This window comes from Sorghum bicolor, chromosome 2 (assembly GCF_000003195.3).
Source record: "Sorghum bicolor cultivar BTx623 chromosome 2, Sorghum_bicolor_NCBIv3, whole genome shotgun sequence".
Taxonomy (NCBI): Eukaryota; Viridiplantae; Streptophyta; class Magnoliopsida; order Poales; family Poaceae; genus Sorghum; species Sorghum bicolor.
In genome coordinates this window covers 57,200,357-57,221,428 of record NC_012871.2, presented here as the reverse complement: position 1 = coordinate 57,221,428, position 21,072 = coordinate 57,200,357, and the positions used below count along the sequence as shown (strand labels likewise).

Sequence of the window (21,072 nt, the reverse complement as noted above, 5' to 3'; positions counted from 1 at the left end):
GCAAGGAATATGTCTCACTTACGGTTGAACATACATAAAGTATGCGTGATTTTCGAATTTCATTAGAATGGCCTTCTATACAGTTGCTTGATTCCACATCATTTCCAATTTTCCTTGGTTCTCACAAACTAATTCAAATTTCCATAAAAGTTTTTGTTAAATACAATACCAAATAGGCTATCATGCTCTCACATTTCAGTTTAAAATTTGATAAACAAAACTAGAGCAAAAGTCTAAAGTTAAATTAACTGAAAATTAAAAAACAATAAGATACTATGTTCTTTGGCATTTAATTAGTTGATTTTTTTTTTCTCCTTGTCTGCTGCAATTCTTGGAATTTCAAATTTGCACGACAGTGAATCATCACCACAATAAGCAAAACATAAACTTTTCTATAATTATCAAGTATGTCATCATAGGTATAGAATAAAGCTATATAAAAGGTTTCACATAGTGATACTAGCTAGCAAGATATAGCCAAGAACAAGTTTAGGGGAAGAGAAAAGAAAAAACAAATTCGATGGCTTGGCCACTCAAATGAAGAAAATAGCTTGGGCCAGCGCAGAGCCCATCAGTTTGTCAACCCATGGAATGGGTGAAATTTGTAACTTATAAGGCCTGTCACAATAAAAGCTTTTACATCCGTCTTGAAAACTATGACATTAGACAGACACTATCAATCACACAAATATAGCCTCTCTAATTAACGGAGGTGGGCATATCTAGAGACGACCTTTGTAAATGCCCACCTCTAAAAATCATTTATACAGGTTGGCATCCTAAGGCGACTAAATCATCAATTCACAGAGGCTGTCATCTAAGGACGTCCATATCTGTAAATCAATTTTTTGAGGCAAGCATCTTAATATACCTCTAAAAACCACTATTAATAGAGGCGGCAATTCTAAGTGTCCATCTCTAAAAGTAGTTGCATTGAAATAACTTATCCATATGAACTTAGATGAAGACAAACTTTATATTAAAATTGTAGAGAAATACTAATCATATTAGCAGTACTCTAATAACAATACATCCCGAATAGCAATGGGGATACACTTTGGAGATTATGGTAGTCCACCGTTACAACGAACTGATCGGGCAATAATGCCAGCATGCCCATTCATTCCACATGATCCCTGTATAATTTCTAGTTCCACTTGGACACTTCGTACAAGTTGGCCTAATTCAATCTACTCCTCTCTTGTCGAAGGAGCCATTCCTGCTGAAGGGCTGTCTGCGAAGTACTCCGGGTGTTTCAAGTTCACACCATGCTGCACAGAGGTCTCATGTGAGTATCAGGGTATATAAGATCACAAATGGAGCAAAAGCTAATGTGGTGGAAAGTAGTCCAGTGACCATGACCAGTAGTTACTATGAACGAATGGAATATGACTTAACCGAAGTTTCTATGCCTAAACAGGATAAAGATTTTACGAATTTGGCCTACATTTATCAGTCACTCCATTCTTCCAACAATGATGCCATGAGATGTTATTAAGTATTAAGGAATCTGGAACATACTGGAACTTCAAATTAGAGGTACTACAGAAGCACACCTTCAAAACATCAGGAATTTTACCAAATCTATTTTCTAGAAGGATGTCTGGATAGTGGATGCTGAAGAATCTCTCTATCAACATTATGAACTTTGTATTTGAAATAAAGCACAAAAACAATGCCTTTGTGCAAAGTTTGGATATAACATAGACTTACTTTGGAATATAAGAAAGAACAAAAACATCATCATCATGCTTAATGGAACTGGTATGGTACCAAATATACATTGCTTGATTAGTAAAGGTCAACCGGAGAAGATAATTTGCTGTGGACTGAAGAATATACCATAGTTTTCAACAGCCTCAAGAGTTGTGCTAATCGGACTGAAAGATTTAGGCAGGAAAGAGGAAATTCCATGTTCCTGCAGGGATTGTACTGTTTTAAGTGAAATTCCTATGTTCTAGATTCCAGAAGTGCTTACTTCCATGCATAGTGGTCTTCTTGTCGATAATTTTGCATAAACTATTAAACCTATAAAGGGTATTGTCACTAAGAAGGTCAGAATATGCAATGTTGGATTGGCAATTTGAAATTTGATTAGCTGCTCCATTCAATACAGGCAAAGAAAACCGCACTAGTCTGATCTCTATATGGCTTTGCATATTTAGGTCCATGCACAATATCAATAACAGAAGATGGTGTGTACCTCACTCTTGCAAAAGATACAGGTCATATGGGCACTGCCACACTGCCGTGGGTTGGTGGAATTGATCGTATCTAGTCTAAAGGAACTCAATCATCATTAAGATCTCCAACTGTGCAGCACATGATATTTGCTTAAATATCTATCCTGCATCATTAATTTTTTGTTCATGTGCTCTGTTCTTAACTGCTGCTAACAGTTCGTTTTCCTCATGAATTTTTTTGAAAATTGTGAGGAGCAAGTGCATATCAAACTGGATCTTACATAACTGTTTAAGTTTAAGAAAACAGTGGGAAGATTCAATTTCAAGTCCTGACAAAACAGATTGTTGTAGTGTTCAAACCAAATAATGCCGCCTGACTAATTTTTCTCTCAAGAATACAGATCTGACCAACTGGTTGGAATACAGAAGATAGTAAATGGTAAGCTGCTGCCAACAAAAAAGTAAAGTGCAAACTGCAGAATTAAATGGAAACATGGTTACCTCACGCAAAGCTTTAGAAAGATCATCCATGGTTAATACAAGACGTCTATCCTGAAAATAACATTTTTTTAATAAAAATGTGATAAGTAAGCAGTAAGGATACTAAACAAGATTTAACGCTAGGAACGTGAAAAGTTCAACTGGTGAGTAAAAACACCTTAGGCTGTTTGCTCTTATTGTCTTTGATAGGTGCTGCTACCCTGGCCTTGCAGTGTCTAGTTCAAGGGAAAGAATAATGTAATAGCAAAATTAGTGCACACAACTACAGTGTGTATATGTTGCTAAGAAAATCTTACAATAGTTTGCTATATAGTGAAGAGTAGAGTGTGTCATACACTGACAAAAAAAACCCCACAAAATAAGCAAACTTACACAATATAATCCAAAAGAGCCCACCCTCCCCTCACAATGAATCTGTTTTCTCATGGGATTAGTACATTGATGTGATACATGAGCCTATCATGATTGATCAGGCATCTTTTAGTTAATTAGGTATGCTTTTAGTTGGTAACGCATCATGATGATGATACCAAAAAAATCTAATTGGCTTGTTTTCTAATTTCAGTATGTTTTAGTTATTCATCACTTGATTAGCCAGGCCACATAAAGAATGAGCTCCATTGGTAATATAATTACAGAATCTCCACAAAATTAGGCATAAAAATAACCTGATCTGCAGGGGGTAAAGACCACCCCCCGGGCATTGCTACGATAGAAGACCTTCTCACACAGGCCGAGAAAACCCCCGAACCCCTGTCCCACCCTGACACAGGGGCACTGTTGCCTTGTGAGAACCGGGCCATGCCTTTTTGACCTGTGCTTTGGCCATGGAACAGGCGAGGGGATTTTTTTTAACCACAGCCTACAATTCGCTCCCACGGGGAGTCAAACCCAGGACCTGTGGAGTGCCACTGAGGCACTCTAACCAGTTGGACTAGAGCATACACTTTGTAAATGTATCTTGTATGTTTTAAAAAACTTTGAAGAAGACAATTGCATGTTACACTGTTACCCCTTTGGATTTCCATTAAAGAAACCAAGCCTCAGCTGGTATATACTCATGTTTATAAAAGTAACTTGACTATGCAGAAATAGGGGGGAAATTATTAATACTTTTAAATTTTGCACGTTGTATGATATAACACGAAACTCTAAGGAGTCACACTGAACTTAAAGCCATTATACTATTTGTAGCTTTAGAACTTTAAAATGAGGAAAGGCCTCACAAATTAAGTGAGTAGTATAGGCACATCCATTATGTATCAGAACATAATCCTTTAACAAAAATGAATTCCTTTAATGAACAAGAACCCTGGGAGGGAGTTAGTGGATGCAGAGGGATCCACGGAACCCTTGGCTAGTATAGAAAATTCCAAGAGAGATCATACCATATATTTAGACAATGAAGACGGGGTATATTCTTTCCTACCAAGAAATATCCAGCGGACTAATCCATCACTATGGTGGTATGGTAAGCTTGCGAGAGCAGCAAAGAGCGAACAATGTTTCAGCAACTAGGAAGGTTATTGAGTCAAACTTACAACCAGCATAAATGCAAGTAAGTGATAACTAGGATCATAACATAGTTCTGAATGGAACAGTAGAAAAATGAAATGTTGTAACAATAGGAAAACGTTTGTCATCATTCCGATATTATTACATTGATGATTGTGGTTACATGGTTCTTAAGGCAGTAAGGTGAGACCTACATATGTCCCTCATGTCAGTGCTCCCTTCCCTCAGTCTATGATACAGAATTACGGATACACAGATACGTCATCTTTTCCCAAATCACAATATGGGGATATATTTTAATATTTTAGAAAAGTAAATAATGGGCCTGCTTGGTTGGCTTCCAATTTTTTCCCAACCAAAATTTTTAGTCATCAATTGGTCCATTGCCAAAGAATATGGCACATAAAATATGTAATAAGATATATATAATAGAGAATAAGAGGTAAATACAAGCTCCGATGGGCCATAATAACTATTAGCAGCCAGCCCACTAACTCATTAGAACCCAATTCAACCAACAGCCCATAAAGCAAAACCCTACCCTCTCCCCTCAATCTTTAATCTACCGATTCCTCACTGGATGCCGTTTCCATCAGTCCTTCCCGATGCTACCGCGTTGGAGCAATGACGAGCCTGGCTGTCCCAAGAGCACGTCTCCCTGTTTTGAGGGCCGATGCCACCCATTTTGAAATTGAGCTCTACTCATATGCAGATTGTGTACTGGTGCTGCCCCCTTCAGATCGAGCTATACAGTTGACCGGTGAAGAGCTGTATGACCACAGGCGCCGGAGCCAACGGAGATGAGAGTGAGGCAGGTGCAGCCTTGCCTGGTTCTCTTCATGCTCTTCCTTTCTTTAGTCTCTCCCTCCCTTCACGGTACCAATGGCTCCTGTGTGCATATACATGGTCACCCCCATGTATCCATGGAGCATAGCTCCCTCTACCTCTCTCTCTAGATGCACCACCACTGCCACTGCTGAAACTTCTCCTTCCTCCCACTTCTTAGCCAGCAGGGATGGCAGCAGCTCGGGTTCTTAGCCTTGATGGCCCCCTCCCCTCCCATTCTTCTTCAGTTTCCTTCCCTCCCTCTCTATTTGATCATGGCAACAGGGACGCCTAGATTTCCAGCAAGCCTTATCGCCTAAGCGACACCTTAAAAAACCATGTGTTTGATGAATAATTTATTAATTTCACAAGTACATGCAATTAGGGAGGGATTTTTGTTGAAGCCTAATATACTTGTCAAACCAAACAAAAATATGGAATTGCAGTATTGCACAGAAGATTTGCATTCAGCCATTCACATGGAAGAAAAGAATGATAATGTTTAATTTTTGAATATGCTATCAATGAAATTAAGAAGAGAATCATTTTACTTTGTAATAACAAGACTATGAAATTTACTCACTGAAGAGAATCACTAGCAATGTCTGATAGGAACTTCTGGGTGGCTACAGCAACCAGTCTCGTTCTGTAAAACACGAAATCAGATTATGTGTGCAAGAAATCAAGCAATTTGTGTTTTTAACTTTTAATCCGTGGCACTGATGAGATCTCAGCTTACTACTATCCATCAGGAAGAGAGATTGGAAAGAGGACGATCACTCACAGGCGAAGGTCGGGGCAGTGGAACCCGCTGCGGCCGAGGTAGTGCTCCACCAGCTCGTCGGGAATCTTCCGCACCACCGAACCACCGAACCAAGCATCAGGGCTAAACCGCTGACAGAAAAGTAGAGAAGGCAAGAGGGAAGCGGCGGCACCATACCGTGGGGGTGTAGTCCATGAGCGATGAGAGGAACTCGGTAAGTGCAGCCTCATCGTCATGCCGCCCGTCCCCGCCTCCACCCACTCCCGGACCCATGCCCCCGCCAGAGCCTCCTGCGCCGCCGCCGCTGTTGCTGCTCATCATCCTGAACCTCACGTCCTGCCGCCTCACTGCCCCCACCGCGCGAGCAGCCGGTGAGATTCGAAGGTTAAGAATCGCGAGAAGATCGCTAATAAGAAGGGGAGGAGCGGCGCTCACCGTGGGAGAACGCCCGCTGGCTGGCAGCGACCTGGAAGCTGCTATAGGTGTCAACGACGACGACAGCAGCTCGCGGCCTGCAACTGGACGTCTGGACCCACTTGTAACAAGAGACGGGAGCCCGAATAAACGGCGAGGAGAGGGGCGGCGCCGACGAGGGCGGGGACGGGCGCTCGCTAGGGTTTGGCCGCGGCGGGGCTCCCGTGCTGGCGCGGCACAGCGTCAAGCCGGCAGCGCCGAGAAGACGGAAGGATTTGAGCGCACGGCGCTGGGAGAGGAGGGGCACGACGCGAATCCGAGCTGGCGAGGGCGAATCGACAATCCGGTGGCGCCGGCGTCGTGTCAACGTCGGGGGAGGCGGGGAAGGGGCAGATGCGCTGGGCAGCCCGCCCTCACCTTCAAGAGTCCTGCAGGCCTACCCAATTCGGTGGATGATCGGCTCGGCTCGGCTCGGCCCAATAGGGTTCAGCCCACCAACCGCTTTCCTCCTCCATCCTGCCTCCACTCCAACTCCACGCTAATTTTTATATATTTAGGCCTTGTTTAGTTAAAAAAAAATTGCAATTTTTTTCACAATCTCCGTCACATTGAATCTTATAGCACATACATGTAGCACTAAATATAGATAAAAACTAACTAATTATATAGGTTACCTGTAATTAGCGAGACGAATCTTTTGAGCGTAGTTAGTCTATGATTATACAATATTTGTCAAATACAAACGGAAATGCTACAATGTCTATTTTGCAAAAAAAATGAAACTAAACAAGGCCTTAACTTATTACACACCGGCACACACACAAATAATTATATTACTAGCAAATATGCTAGTGTGTTTCAACGGAAGAAAAACATCAAATGGCCATAGAAAGTGATGACATAATGTTACATATCTATTTATATTTATCTTTTTTTATAAAATTTAAAGTTCATAATTTATTTTATTGATAACCATGACATCTATGATATTATATAGTTAATATTTACAATAATATGTAGCTTGAAGACATATTTATTTAATAATAATAATAATAATAATAATAATAATAATAGAAATTAGACAAACCTTATCTTACTCTAATATTACCTCTTGATATACCTTAGTATTATATTAAAACATGATAAAATTGTTGCTAGCTTTATTTTTCTTTTTAGATTAGAATTCCTATGAAATATGATATATCAGTTAAATGTATGTAGAATATGAACACATAGGCTTATGAAGTGTTCATATAATATAATAACACATCGTGCAAAGGTAGTGGAAGCATCCTTTTTTTATTTTTACATACTTAAATTGATTGTAAGCTATTTAGCGAGCATAAATCTAGGTAAATTAGTAAATCAGTGAGATATGCGTGAATGGTGCTAAAACTTTTACCTCAAATCAAGCATCACATTAAATAGGCTACCATAAAATTTTCATAATAATTAGAGCAAGATAACTATAATTTCAATTTTACACTAAAAAGCATAGGCAAGCATATCCAGCAAAAAAAATATACTAAAATTTGTGGTGTTTTTTGTTTACTGCATGGATTTACATATGTGGAGCTGAACAAAATTTGTTTTGTAATTTTTAAATTTTTCTATGAATTACTACGTATTTATCAATTTTCAGCCGATTTAAAGAATAAAAGAAAAGTAAACTAATAGGACAAACACTTTGCATCTAGGCCCTTGTACCTTTCTTTATTCTCAACATGCTCTGATGTGAATGTGTCACGAGATTTTGCACTATAAAAGCTTTTATTCTCTTTATCTTCTTCCACGAGCGTTGAAGCAGGGGACGGGCTGATTCAGGATACAGATGATTGGTGGACAGAATAAAGTGGGCAGACTAAAATTTTCAGTGAGCAGATTAAAATTTTCCCAATTATATATTAGGGATACATATGCGCGCATATGAAGGATTTTGAGTCGACAAAAATTCATTAAACAAGGAGGATCCTTGGATACCTTCAGGAGTAACAAGGAGACTTAGAACGCCATGGGGGCCAGTATTGCTGTCAAGACTTTCTGAATTCATCAATCTTGTTACCGATCCCTAGGACAAGCAATTGCTTAGGCCAGTCTCAACGGAGGTTTCGTATTTCAATTTTCAACAATGCAAAAGACTTTTATGATGATAAAACTCTCTCTGCTCCGATAAAATTCTTGTTGTCTCTTTTTTCATAAATATGGTACAATATCATCATATTTAATGTTCATAAAACTTTGATGAAACTTCAAAGACTAGCCTTAAAGACATCTTTTGGAAAGAATATGTAGCACTTACTCCCTCTATATAGGATTGAAGTCGTTTTGGACAGCGACACAGTCTCCAAAACATAACTTTGACCTCTTAGGTCTTGTTTAGTTCTAAAAATTTTTCAAGATTCCTCATCACATCAAATCTTGTGTCACATGCGTGAAATATTAAATATAGATTAAAAAATAACTAATTGTACAGTTTGTCTGTAATTTGCGAGACGGATCTTTTGAGCCTAGTTAGTCTACGATTGGACAATAATTGTCAAGTACAAACGAAAGTGCTACAGTAGCTAGAATTAAAATTTTTTGCGAACTAAAAAAGGCCTTATTTTTATAAAATATTTAGAAAAATGATATATGTATAATTTTATGAAAGTATTTTTCAAGACAAATCTATTTAATAATTTTCACATTTGTAATCTTAATAATTTAAAAGTTATTGATGATTTATATTTTCAATGTTTGACATAAACCTTGTCCAAAACGACTTCTAAATTATATATGAAGGGAGTATTGTGGCATTTTGATCAAAGGGGGTCTTCTCGGTGAAATTGACATACCATACTTGATGATGGGCTCAGAGAATGAAGCAACGCTAACAAGGAGAGGGGTCCATTTCGTAGAGGAACCGGCCTAATGACATGATTTGCAAGAGAATTTGAAAAGTTTTATGCCCGACAAAGGTGAAGCAATTTGTATGGAGACTTGCACATAATAGCTTGCCCTTAAAGATGAACATAAAGCGCTGCGACATTAACCTAGACACTAGTAGATGTCCAGTCTGCAACAGATTTGATGATGATGGAGGCCACTGCTACCTGGAATGTAAAGTAGTACGCCAATGCTGGAGGGAACCGGACCTTGAAGGTTTTCGGGTCAAGTTGCTAGGATCAGCAAATTCAGCATGTTCGCTTGAGTTTATTAGCCGAATCAGTCAGTCATTTAGCAGTGTTTTTCTCTCACAATAAATCAGCCAAATATATTTTCTGTCATGGCTTATCAGCCAATAATACTTTGGTGCTACTTTTCTGCCAATAATATTTTCTGCCAATGAAACATTTCTGCCAATAATATTTTCTGCCATGGCTTATCAGCCAATAATAATATTTTCTGCCATGGCTTATTCTCTTACAACAAATCAGTCAATAATACTTTGTGGGAGAGATCTTGGATCTTAGGCCTTGTTTACTTTCCCAAAAAATTTTGCAAAATTTTCCAGATTCCCCGTCACATCGAATCTTTAGACGGATAAAAATAAAAACTAATTACACAGTTTGGTCGAAATTGACGAAACGAATCTTTTAAGCCTAGTTAGTCTATGGTTGGATAATATTTGTCAAATACAAACGAAAGAGCTACAGTGTCAATTTTGCAAAATATTTTGGAACTAAACAAGGCCAATCCACATAAATGTGCTACTTTTTTGTGTGTGTGTCTACTATGGAGGGGGTGGGATATGCGCAATAAAGTGAATGCTGGGGAGCAGCAGATGTGAGTGATGGGGTGATTATTATTAGAGGAGTGTTTACCTTTGCTGCACGTATAGTAGCATTTTTGTTTTATTTGATAATTATTGTTCAATCATAGATTAAGTATGCTCAAAAGATTCATCTCGTAAATTACACTCTAGCCTTGCTTTTAGTTTTGTAAATAGTCTACATTTAGTACTTAATGCATATGTCTAAATATTCAATGTGACGGATGATAAACTTTACCGCCTGAAACCAAACAGGGCTGAAGGCCTAGAGTCCAATACTGTTGCAAATCTGAAATGGAGTACGCTGGCAACGTCTTGTCTGAAGATCAACTTCGACGGGGCTTTCTGTCAACTTCCAAGGAGAGAGCCTGGGGATTTCTTATTCGTGATGACACCGGGGCATGTCTGTTGGCTGGAGCTGGGAACGAAGGGCCGGTTGCCTTGATGTCTTTGGAGGTAGCTGAACAACATGGAACTGTATATCGCAGCTTATAATCAAGACCGATTCAACTCAGATGCTTGATGCTACCCGAACCAATTCAAGGGACCTCTATTCGAGATTTATTTTTAGATGTGATTTTACTGACTCTAATCTTGTATATGCTCCACGTTCTTGTAATTCGGCTGCTCATGTCATAGCTCAATTTGCTAGGAGTTGGGATCCGGGACACTTGCATGTCTGGACAGATTCTTTTCAAACTGTTGTGTAAATGTTGCAGTAGCTCGCGATTCACCTTTCTTAGGCCTTGTTCAGTTGGCAAAAAATGGTGAAAAACGGCACTGTAGCACTTTCGTTTTTATTTGACAAACATTGTCCAATTATAGAGTAACTAGACTCAAAAGATTCATCTCGCGGTTTACAGATGAACTGTGCAAATAGTTTTTGTTTTCATCTATATTTAATGCTCCATGCATGTGCCGCAAGATTTGATGTGACGGAGAATCTTGAAAAAATTTGCAAACTAAACAAGGCCTTAATACAAGGCCGTAGAGCCAGTGTTAAGTTCAAAAAAAAAGGTGAGTGAGTGGGGCCGTTGCTTCTGTACTGTTAAAAAAAGAGTATACAGCAGATTGAGCCCATATCCGAAATAGAAATCCACTGTTAGAAAATGACAAGCCCACTAAATTCCGTGCACTTTGTATAGCCTATTAAAAGCCCACTGATAATGTCGGTCCATCTAATTTTCATTTGCTCCGCTCTTGTGGAACCAATTTCCATTAACTTTCCTCTAAGGGCATCTTCAGAAGAAACTCTAACCCAAAGGTACGAAAACTAGCTATCGGAGGAGATACAAAATGTATTTTGGGTTGTAAAAACGAGAAAAATAGTGGGTTGGGGGAGGAGAGGTCTCCCCTTTATTTGAGGAGTGGGAGGCCATGATTTGAGGGACTCACAAATATTTTTCTATTTTCCCATTAGGGTTGGGTTTGGGACTGCTATCTCTAAAATAATACTAGCCTGGATTCTAACAGACATAATTCAGGATATATCAGAAATACAATTCAAGATACACTGCTTCAGCATGTTTCGGTAATAATCTACAGTTCAAGATACAATGACTTACCATGTTTCGGGAATTCTACGTGCATCCAAATGGCTTGGCTAAAATTAGTAGCCAAATTCTAATGTTTAGCCATTTTGTAAAATAGATAGCTTCTTAAAAAAGAAGAGGTTCACAACAGCCTTTCTATCAGATAGCTAGTGTCAGTGGTTGGCTATATATAGCCAACGAAAATCAAAGGATAGCAAACTTTCTATTTTATAAAACCAAATAGCATATCTGTTGGAGCCTATTTCTCTACTATAAAAGTTCTAAAAGGTCTCCATAATAAGAATAGCAAAGCTGTTGGAGTTGCTCTAAGACCCTATCAAGTTTGGCGCAACCCATGGAAAAACAGCAATCTTATCAGAAGAAGAAAAAAAATGTTGGAATCTGCTGCAGACCTACTTGTTTCTTCTTACCCAGATTTGTGCCCCTTTGGCAAATTCAATCACTCACGTGCATCACACAGACACTGAAGAACTATATACAGAAATTCAATCACGCACATCATACAACAGGACAGGATGACACAGCAGAATTGAACACATTGTCATAATTTATATACAGCAGATAGATTCATTCATCAGAATTCAATTCCCATGTAAGAATAGGACACACACACACCACACTCTGAAAAATCGCGCAACTGCAGCTCTGCGCAAAACTATATACACTACAAGAACACTATGTACAGGCAGTAGAATTCGAGGTCCGCAAGCAAGTGGGACAAATTAACAATGGAATAGCAGTTCATCTCTACGTGTTATCAATCATCATAAGTTAGCACTCAGCACATATCAGGACGGCAAAATCATTTTCGATGACGCGCAGTTTGTGTAGTTCAGCTTTCGCCTTGCTTTGCAAGAGTAGAATAGCTTGGGAACCTCAGGAAGGACATACCCATTTGGTGCTGCTTCAGAATCCCACTGCTCCTCATTTTTTATTTTTAGATTTCCTTCTTTTTTTTAGGGCTTTTTCATGTCTTCCTTCATCGATACATTCTGCGACTAGGACAAACGTAGTAGAACAAAACAGAGTAATACTACTATTTACAGCGTAGCTAGGACAGGACTGGCAATATTAGTTCTGGAGAGAAGAAAGCCACTGCTCTACAAAATTCTTTCCATCTGCAAATGAAAAGAGGGAAAGGATATTAGAGGAGAACATAAACTGCACTCGTGTTAGGTTTAGATGGACTTGATGCTGTATGATAAAACAAGACTACAACAGAACAAAAAAATGTGAAACATTTTAAAAGATTGAAAGGCTAAAGAAGGCAATTGAATGTTATTAGTTTGTACAAGTTCAATCAGAGAAAGCAGTTTAAGCAGGCAATTGAAGAGCTCTAACTGAAGGTCACACATTATTGAGTTAGTTTTTTGTTCACTGAAACACCAGAAGTAGACGACACTAAGTCTTAGTGTACCCACCAATTGACTACACAACAGACTTTATAACTAACAAAATTATTATAGTATTTAAATCTTCCATGGTACTACAAAGTAAGCCACCAAATCCATGAATCAACAGCACCAATCATGAAAATGGGATATGACTATTAAGCCAATCCGCTCCAACAAATGCGATAGAACTACTCCAATCAGCTCATTGCTGAACAAACAACGGCATATACAAAGCAATCATTAGGGAATAACTCTTGATGCCTAGTTGCATATGACCACCAATTTCTGTCAGAAAAAAAGGAAAGAAATCCAGTCTGCCTGATAAAGACAATAGCTCCTTATCCTATTATACTCTGTGTTATGTCAGCTTAACAAATTAATTCTTGCCAAAACAAGAATTTTGTAAGTGAAAAGTGCCGAATTTAGGCAGTTTATGTCAGCTTGTGAAACAGAAGATTGAACTATTCACAGTACAGAAGAATCAGAAGATTAAACTATTCACAGTACACAAGAATCAACCAGCTCACATGATTCCTTCCTAATTCTACTCTAGACAGACAGATCCGAGTATTGCTAGTAGGGTACGTGATTTCCTTCCAATCCTGAATATGTACAGAATTGAATCTTTCCATAAATAAGCTAACATATACAGATCCGAGTATTGCTAGTACCATATAGTTTAGTAGCAATGATCGCTTTTCGAATTTATTTGACCAAAGATTTCAAAGAAAGCACATTGAATTCACAAATGAGGTGAGGTGAGCATGCTCACCAGAGAGGCCACCATCGGTGAGGGCGCCGGCGCCAAGAAACCTGCCCTCGTGCCTCCGGGGCTGCTGCTCTTGGCGTCCATGGCGGTAGCAGGGCACGAGGACGGCGAAGCAGTTCTCAGGGTCGCCGTCCGTCTGCAGCTCCGGCGCCTGTGGCTCGAGCCAGCCGATGGACCAATCGGAATCATCCGAGTCGGAGCCGGACAAGCACCCGCCGCCGTCGGACGGGACGATGACCATGTCGTACTCCCGGTCGACACGGGCCTCCCCGCGGCTGCGGCGGCGGTTGCTGACCCTCCTCGGGCGCGCGCGGCGGCCGCCGGCGCCCCCGCCGGTGTAGAACGTGACGGTGTCGGGCTCCCGGAACCCGGATGGGAAGTCCGGGAAGGAGGAGCTCGTCAGCCCCGCGCTGGGGTGCTCGTGGGTGGCCGCCACCCGCGCCGCCGCGCCCCCCGGCCACAGCCATTGCGTGAAGCGGCTCAACGCCATGGACATGGCGGGGGAAAAAAAAGAAGGGAAAACCTTGCTTCTTCGCGAGAAAAAAAGCCTGAGACTGGGAGCCTCTGGATCGGACCAAAAACCGCGGAGAAATCAGGCAAAATTCGTCGGCGTTCCCCCCCTGGATCTGCCGAGTCGTCGAAAACCTAAAGCAACAAGGATATCTCTCAGATTTTATTTTTTTTTTAAAAAAACGATTCACAAGTAGATCCAACGGAAAGCTTTTGGGCAGAGTAATTAATAAGCAGGAAAATTACTTGTTTAGATTAGACGCCAACCACGAAATACCGGGTCCAATTAGGAAAGTTTCTTCTTTCAGAGTTCAAACTTCACTGGTTTGATTGACGAGTAGCACAACGAAAAAATGGAGCAAAAATTCAGTAATCCGAAGCGCGAGACCAACAACCTATATGAATCTCAAGTCTTCATGTGGCGGGCAAAACAGGGAATCCAAAACCATTACCCCCGAAAACACAGGCAAAAAAAAAAAATCTCCGCTCCTCCTCCAATTCAAAATCCGGCAACAAAACTGAACACCAGCACACAAAACCCGCCTCGGGTAGGCCCAAAACACACACACACACCCAAGAATCTCCGGTAAAAAGCTGTTGCCTGCTCGAAATCGAGGCCCGGCAAACGCACGCGAGTACGATCAGAAACCACAACAACGCCTCTGACTCGGCAACCGCTATTCGCTCTCCTCCATGCCCTCTCGTCTCCGCTCAGATCCTCTCGCACGCACGCGGCCCACTCACACTCCGACTCCAACCTCCACGAACTCGAAGAAACGACGCAACCACCAATCGATGGAACGATGGGGAGGTTAAGGATTGTGGAGGGAGGGAGCGAGCCCCGCGGCCACACGGCCGGATAAATAATACTACACCCTGGGCGAGACATCCCAGCCGTCCATGCGGGCGCGGGCCCACACACACACAGGCCAATCATCCTGCCGCGACCGTGCTGACGTGTCGCGGCCCCGAGGGGCCAGCGTGCGGGGCCAAGCCCCTTGCTCCGCTCGATTTCGTGCGCTGCCGTGCCGGGGCACTTCTTCACACTTGTCACCGGGCATTTCGTTTCGATCCTGGGCGTGTTGCTGTTGCTTCGTTCGTTGCTCGCTGCTCGGCTGTGCCTGGTCTGGTTTCGCGTCCATGTGGGTGGGTGCCGTCACGCGACGCGGCTGCATCTGGATGGGTTTCATTTCATGTCGCCGTCGGGTCGGTGAATCTATTTCTAATAATAATTCTGTAATTAATACAAGTACTAGTAGATGCAGTTATATTACTACTAATATATATATATAGGCTGTGTGAGCATCTCCAATAACTTGATAAAATTTACTTGTCAAATCTTGAGTTATAGCAAGTTGCTAATTTGTTTAGCAAAAGAAAAAAGGATGTGTCTCCAATAAGTTGCTATTCTCACTTGGTAAAAATAGAAGATGACAGATGGGACCCGCTCACTTGGTAAAAGAATATGTGTCTCCATTCTCCAACCAGTTGCGCTCGGGATAGCAACTTGGGATAGCAACTTGACAAATCTCGCCAGTAGAAACCTCTGGATAGCAACTTGGGAAATTTAGCAAGTTGAGATAAGGAGTTGTTGGAGGATGATTTTTATGTTTTTAGCAAATTTGATAGGATAGCATGTTGAAATACCAAGTTGTTGGAGATGCTCTACCAAATATTTTGCAAAATCGCTACAGTAGGTGTTTTGTTGGTATGTGACAAATATTGTCCAATCATAGATTAAATAGGCTCGAAAGATTCGTCTTGACCAAACTGTACAATTAGTTTTTATTTTTATGTATATTTAATACTCCATGCATGTCTCTAAAGATTCGATGTGACGGAAAATCTTGAAAAATTTTGAGTTTTTGAGTGAAAGTAAACAAGGCCATACTTGTGGAGGTGTTTATGTTTATTATACTATCAAACATCACGCTTGTAAAACACACGGAGGTGATTTGGTCAGACCTTCCTGCCTTCCTGGCTGCTCTGCCGATGGAACTTGCTGAGAAAGGCTTTCAAAACCAAGATGCAGATGGTGGCTCCGCCGGAGCTAGCAGCAAAACAACGGCGGTGCATTGCCGTGCACAATTTTGTGAGAGATAAGTGGTCAGAATAATCACATTACTTGTCCTGAGGTTTTCATTCACCGCGACCGCGTCCATCAAACGAATATATGATGATCGTGCCAATTTGCCGGGAAAAACAGCGGAAGCGGAGATTTGGATCTACTCCATTTAAAATATATAAGCCATTCTATTTTTATATATTGTTTGTCAAATTCTTATAATCTTAATTAGCTAAATTTATAAGGAAATATAATAATAATAAATTATAATAGCAAATGAACGTAGCATGAAGACATATATTAAATTTCAAATAGGGGCGGATCAACCATGTCAGTGTCTCACGAAATATAATACTCCCTCCGTCCTCAAATACTGCTATTTCTAGCAGATTTTAGACAAATTAGTGTGGCAAACAAAAGACCATTCTACCCTCAATTAATTTGGATTCCACCATTTAATCATGCACGTTAAGCCATGGTTCTCTGGTTCCAACGAGCTGCATTTAATGTCAACTAAACAGACTCAAACAATTACCATGCGCTAAAGTACTACTCTCTAGAAGAAATTAAATGGGCTGGTGAACCATGAAAGTTCCGAGGAGAAATTAAATAGGCTGGTGGACCAAGTATGCTAGTAGAACATGTATGTTTCAAGTGGCAACATTACTAAAACTGCGTGGACTCAATCAAACTACTACCTCCATCCCAAATTATAAGTCAATCTAAAAATTTTGAAGAGTCAAAACATTTTAAGTTTAACCAAATTTATACGATAAATTAATAATATTTATGATGTCAACTAAACATCATTAGATTCCTCTTTAATAATGTTTTCATAGTATATTTATTTGATTTCACGAATTTTCATAGTTTTTTTATAATTTTGATCAAACTTGAGATTCTTTAACTGTCTAAGATTATTGCAGTGTCTTATAATTTAGAATGAAGGGAATAGTATGTTGTTGTACTCCCTCCATACCTCAAGTTTTTTAAAGCCAAACTTTTAAATTCTGACTGAATTTCTAGATAAAAAATCATCAAGATTTATGACATTAAATTAGTATCATTAAATATATCGTAGAGTGTATTTTCATAATATGCTCAAATTATGTCATGGATGTTTTTACTTTTTCATATAAAGTTAGCCAAACATAGGATAGTTTGAATTGCACTGATTCTATGAATTGATTTATTTGGGGATAGAGGGAGTAAATATTAGTTCAACATTTTATAAAGTTGGTCATAGAAAATTGACATAGGGTGAAATTCCTTGAGGGCATTTATAGCTCCAAGGAATCTAGAATTTAAATGTAGAGACACGTTAAGGGCATTTTTAGCTTAAAAAATCATAAGGGTCTGTTTGAAATAAAAAAATCATAAAAAATGTATAGTAAAAACAAAAAAAAAGCGAAGAGACCCTAAATCTGGATATAGAGATATGTTGTGGGCATTTAGAGTTATTCATTTTTTTTTTGTAGTTTGTACTATACATGATATTTAAATTACCTTACCATAACCAGATAGTACTATAATCCAACCTGGATCTCAGAGCTGAAATGTTAACAATCAAGCCTTAAAACAATCTACACTTTAGTTACAGTTCAGTATTTGGTTGGTATAGGACTTAGCATTAAGTTGGTCAATAGATTACAATTCGTTTTACGTTTCCTGGAAAACAGAATTTTATATATTCCTTGCTTCAAAACACGTCTCATGTTGTCCAACGTTCAACGAAGCAAGTATTATATACTTGTAGTGGCATCTCTCGTTATGCATGGCTCCTTTTAGAATAAAAGATTGTTTTTTCTGATTTCTGTAACTTTTTTCTATGATATGAAAAATGAATGGATTTTGTAAAAAACTTTGCATTTCCTAGAGAGCCCCTATTACTCCTCCATCACCACGTGAAAACTGTGTCACGTAGTACTACAGTCACAGTAGCTTCGACGTTGAAAACCCAAGATTCTTAGAATTGACGACACGTGCTCTAGAATCTTCGAGCGTGTGGCGAAGAGGCTCTCTTTGGATAAGCAGGCAGCAGCAAATGGGGTATGGGTCATTATGTTGTGGACCCGTAGGTACCGGACCGCCACTTGTCGCGTCCATGTGGCGTCAAATCTGCAGTCGTGCTAATAGTATCAAAAAAACAAACAGAGGCCTTGTTTACTTCACCCCAAAATCCAAAAACTTTTCAAGATTCTCCGTCACATCGAATCTTGGGACACATGCATGAAGCATTAGATATAGATGAAAACAAAAACTAATTACACAATTTGCCTGTAAATCACGAGATGAATCTTTTAAGACTAGTTAGTCTATGATTGAATAATATTTGCCACAAACAAACGAAAGTACTACAGTGTCGAAATCCGAAAACATTTCGGAACTAGACAAGGCCAAAAAAAAAAAAAAATCTGCAGTGGTGCGTGAGATGCCAGACACCTCATCATGTGGTTGTGGGGGCGAGGCCAATCGCCGGGTTGTTGTGCCGCGCAGGGCCTCCACGTCAGACACGTCGCCCATCTCTCGCCACCTGAGCCTGAGCCGTAGCGTACCTGACAGAAACGTCTCATCCTTTGAGCTTGCCGCAAATCGGCACTTGGCAGTAACCAACACGGCTGGAAATCACACTGTCTGCCAAATTTAAATTAAGCATATAGTACTCCGTAGATTGGAGCACTAATCACACTGAGGCGCCCGCCGTGCGGTGTGCGCACGCGTCGGCCCGAGCGTTCGGCAGACCCGGCACTGCATTACCTCATTACCTATGGCGTGTGGTGGACGTGTGTGTGTGTGTTTGGAACGATAAGTTCCGGCTGATCTTTCTTCCTGCTCCTTCATTTTATCCTTGGTCTTGAGTACTTATCTTCTTACTTACTGGTAGCACATGCCTAAATCGATACTTATCTTCTTCTTACTAATACATGGTCAGTAGCACGACTTTTTAGCGGATAAACAATATTTTCCTCTGACAAGCTAAATTTCAGCAAAACGTTATACATAGGATTTGCATGTGCTTTCCCTACATGGCAATTGTTGATAATATAGGGCATAGCACAACGGAAAGAACTAGAGAGTATCACATAGGACATAAAATTTATATAGATTTCGGAGCCTAATAACATCATGGTCTTGTTTACTTCCAAAAAAAATTTACAAAAAAAATTCAGATTTACTATCACATCGAATCTTACGGCGCATGTATAGAGCATTAAATATAGATAAAAATAATAACAAATTACACATTTTGCTTGTAATTTGCAAAACGAATCTTTTGAGCCTAGTTAATCCATGATTAGACAATATTTGTCAAATACAAACGAAAGTGCTACAATGACTATTTTGCAAAAAAAATGAACTAAACAAGGCCCATACATGGTGTATTGTTTATTGCCCCATGCCTCGTATGTTGATGGTTGTTTGTATGAGATGAGGTGCCAATCAACTTGTCTTATATAGTGCGGGGTTAAGTTTACATTGTGCCTCCCTTATCTATGTTTTAGATTGGTTTCCTAGTTAGGTATAATTGTCTCTTGTTATTCAAGATAAAGTTTTATGCTTACTTATACATAAATGATGACCTCACATAGATTTCAAACTCTAGGTAATTGGCCTAGCCCCTCACCCACCCATGGATCATTCATGTGTTTGGTCTAACAACAATCTAGAATAAAAACATTTTTTTAAAAAAAATGCTAATACAGACCTGTCGAGTTCGAAAGAACATGCATGTTTATTATTGGTTATGCAAGAATGAATTCAGGTAAAAGATTTTATAGAAGGATTAAGAGGAATGTATGTGCAAACCACATCCAAAATTATGGTGACATAAGGGAAACTACCCTCAAGATTACATATTCCCAACTTCGAATGTCATACTAGAATTGGATGAAGAGGATCTAGTGACGTCTTGGATCTCACCTATCTAGACCAATGATGGTGTTGGATTGTCCTTACTTAAATCTCACTTCATTAATTATAAAATATATTTGATTTGATTATATATAGAATATAAGGTGTGAAAGTTTTCCTAAATTAGAAGGCATTCTAGGTGAATTAGCTAACTGGACCCAATCATGTGCATATCTGTCATTAATGTTTATTCTCAACCTAACCAATAGACAAAAAATACAAATAAGCACAAGAATTCCCACGATTAAAGGTCAGTTACATACGACAATTGTTTTACTCCATAATCTGCCCTAGAATTTCTGGAGTGTCTTATATTATGGAGGCATATGCTTTAGTTCTTTTGTACTATGTATTTTTTTCATTATGACTAGTGACAAGAGGGCATGACACGCTGAAAAAATAGCAGATCGGGTGGGGCTAGAGAAGTTCATCTCCATTAATATCTAAAAAATGAGTCTTAAAGTTGATTTAGAAACATACATGTTGTCGCCAACGTACATCTGGAGCCGCCGCAGCTCCTTGTCATGGCTGGCCATCCTCGGCATCCTAGCTCACATCCAAAACGTTCAAAACAGGATTTTTGTTGTTTGCTATACCTCCAAGTATTCTCAAGTCTATAAACAACAACTACAATTTTGGTGAACCTCCCAGGCGACGGCGGTGGTCGGTCCATGACCGAACATCCCTATCACCATAACCCACACCCAAAATCTCAAAAAAGGAACATTTATTGCCTACTCTATCTATCAGGGTCTGTTTAGATGCAGCCAAACAGCCAAAACTTTTAGAGAAATGAGCACTTTTTGGAAGAATGGATCTAAACAGGGGCTTGTAAAACTTGGCTGTAAAAAATTGGAATTTGGGACCTTGGAGCTCCAAAACTGTGTAAACTTGCTTAGGGACCCGTGTCATGTGTC

The 21,072-nt window shown here is 39.8% G+C and overlaps 2 protein-coding genes across 4 annotated transcripts; both read right to left on the bottom strand.

The window, feature by feature from the left end:
- Window positions 953-6,608, bottom strand: LOC8056189 (transcription initiation factor TFIID subunit 10). 2 transcript variants are annotated; one of them, XM_002460110.2, is made up of 8 exons: window positions 6,223-6,608; window positions 5,965-6,134; window positions 5,809-5,873; window positions 5,608-5,670; window positions 2,842-2,899; window positions 2,685-2,735; window positions 1,843-1,918; window positions 953-1,271 (listed from the first exon to the last, which is right to left on the bottom strand). In XM_002460110.2, exons 2-8 carry the CDS (start codon window positions 6,106-6,108, stop codon window positions 1,186-1,188), a joined length of 543 nt encoding a protein of 180 aa, XP_002460155.1. In that variant the 5' UTR covers window positions 6,109-6,134; window positions 6,223-6,608; the 3' UTR covers window positions 953-1,185. The 2 variants fall into 2 exon arrangements, with proteins under 2 accessions (XP_002460155.1, XP_021309876.1); XM_021454201.1 differs by lacking the exon at window positions 1,843-1,918 and having other exon boundaries at window positions 6,223-6,600.
- Window positions 12,032-15,028, bottom strand: LOC110432930. Of its 2 annotated transcripts, none has more exons than XM_021454182.1 (2): window positions 13,672-15,028; window positions 12,032-12,623 (listed from the first exon to the last, which is right to left on the bottom strand). In XM_021454182.1, exons 1-2 carry the CDS (start codon window positions 14,162-14,164, stop codon window positions 12,577-12,579), a joined length of 540 nt encoding a protein of 179 aa, XP_021309857.1. In that variant the 5' UTR covers window positions 14,165-15,028; the 3' UTR covers window positions 12,032-12,576. The 2 variants fall into 2 exon arrangements, with proteins under 2 accessions (XP_021309857.1, XP_021309856.1); XM_021454181.1 differs by lacking the exon at window positions 12,032-12,623 and having other exon boundaries at window positions 13,356-14,313; window positions 14,425-15,028.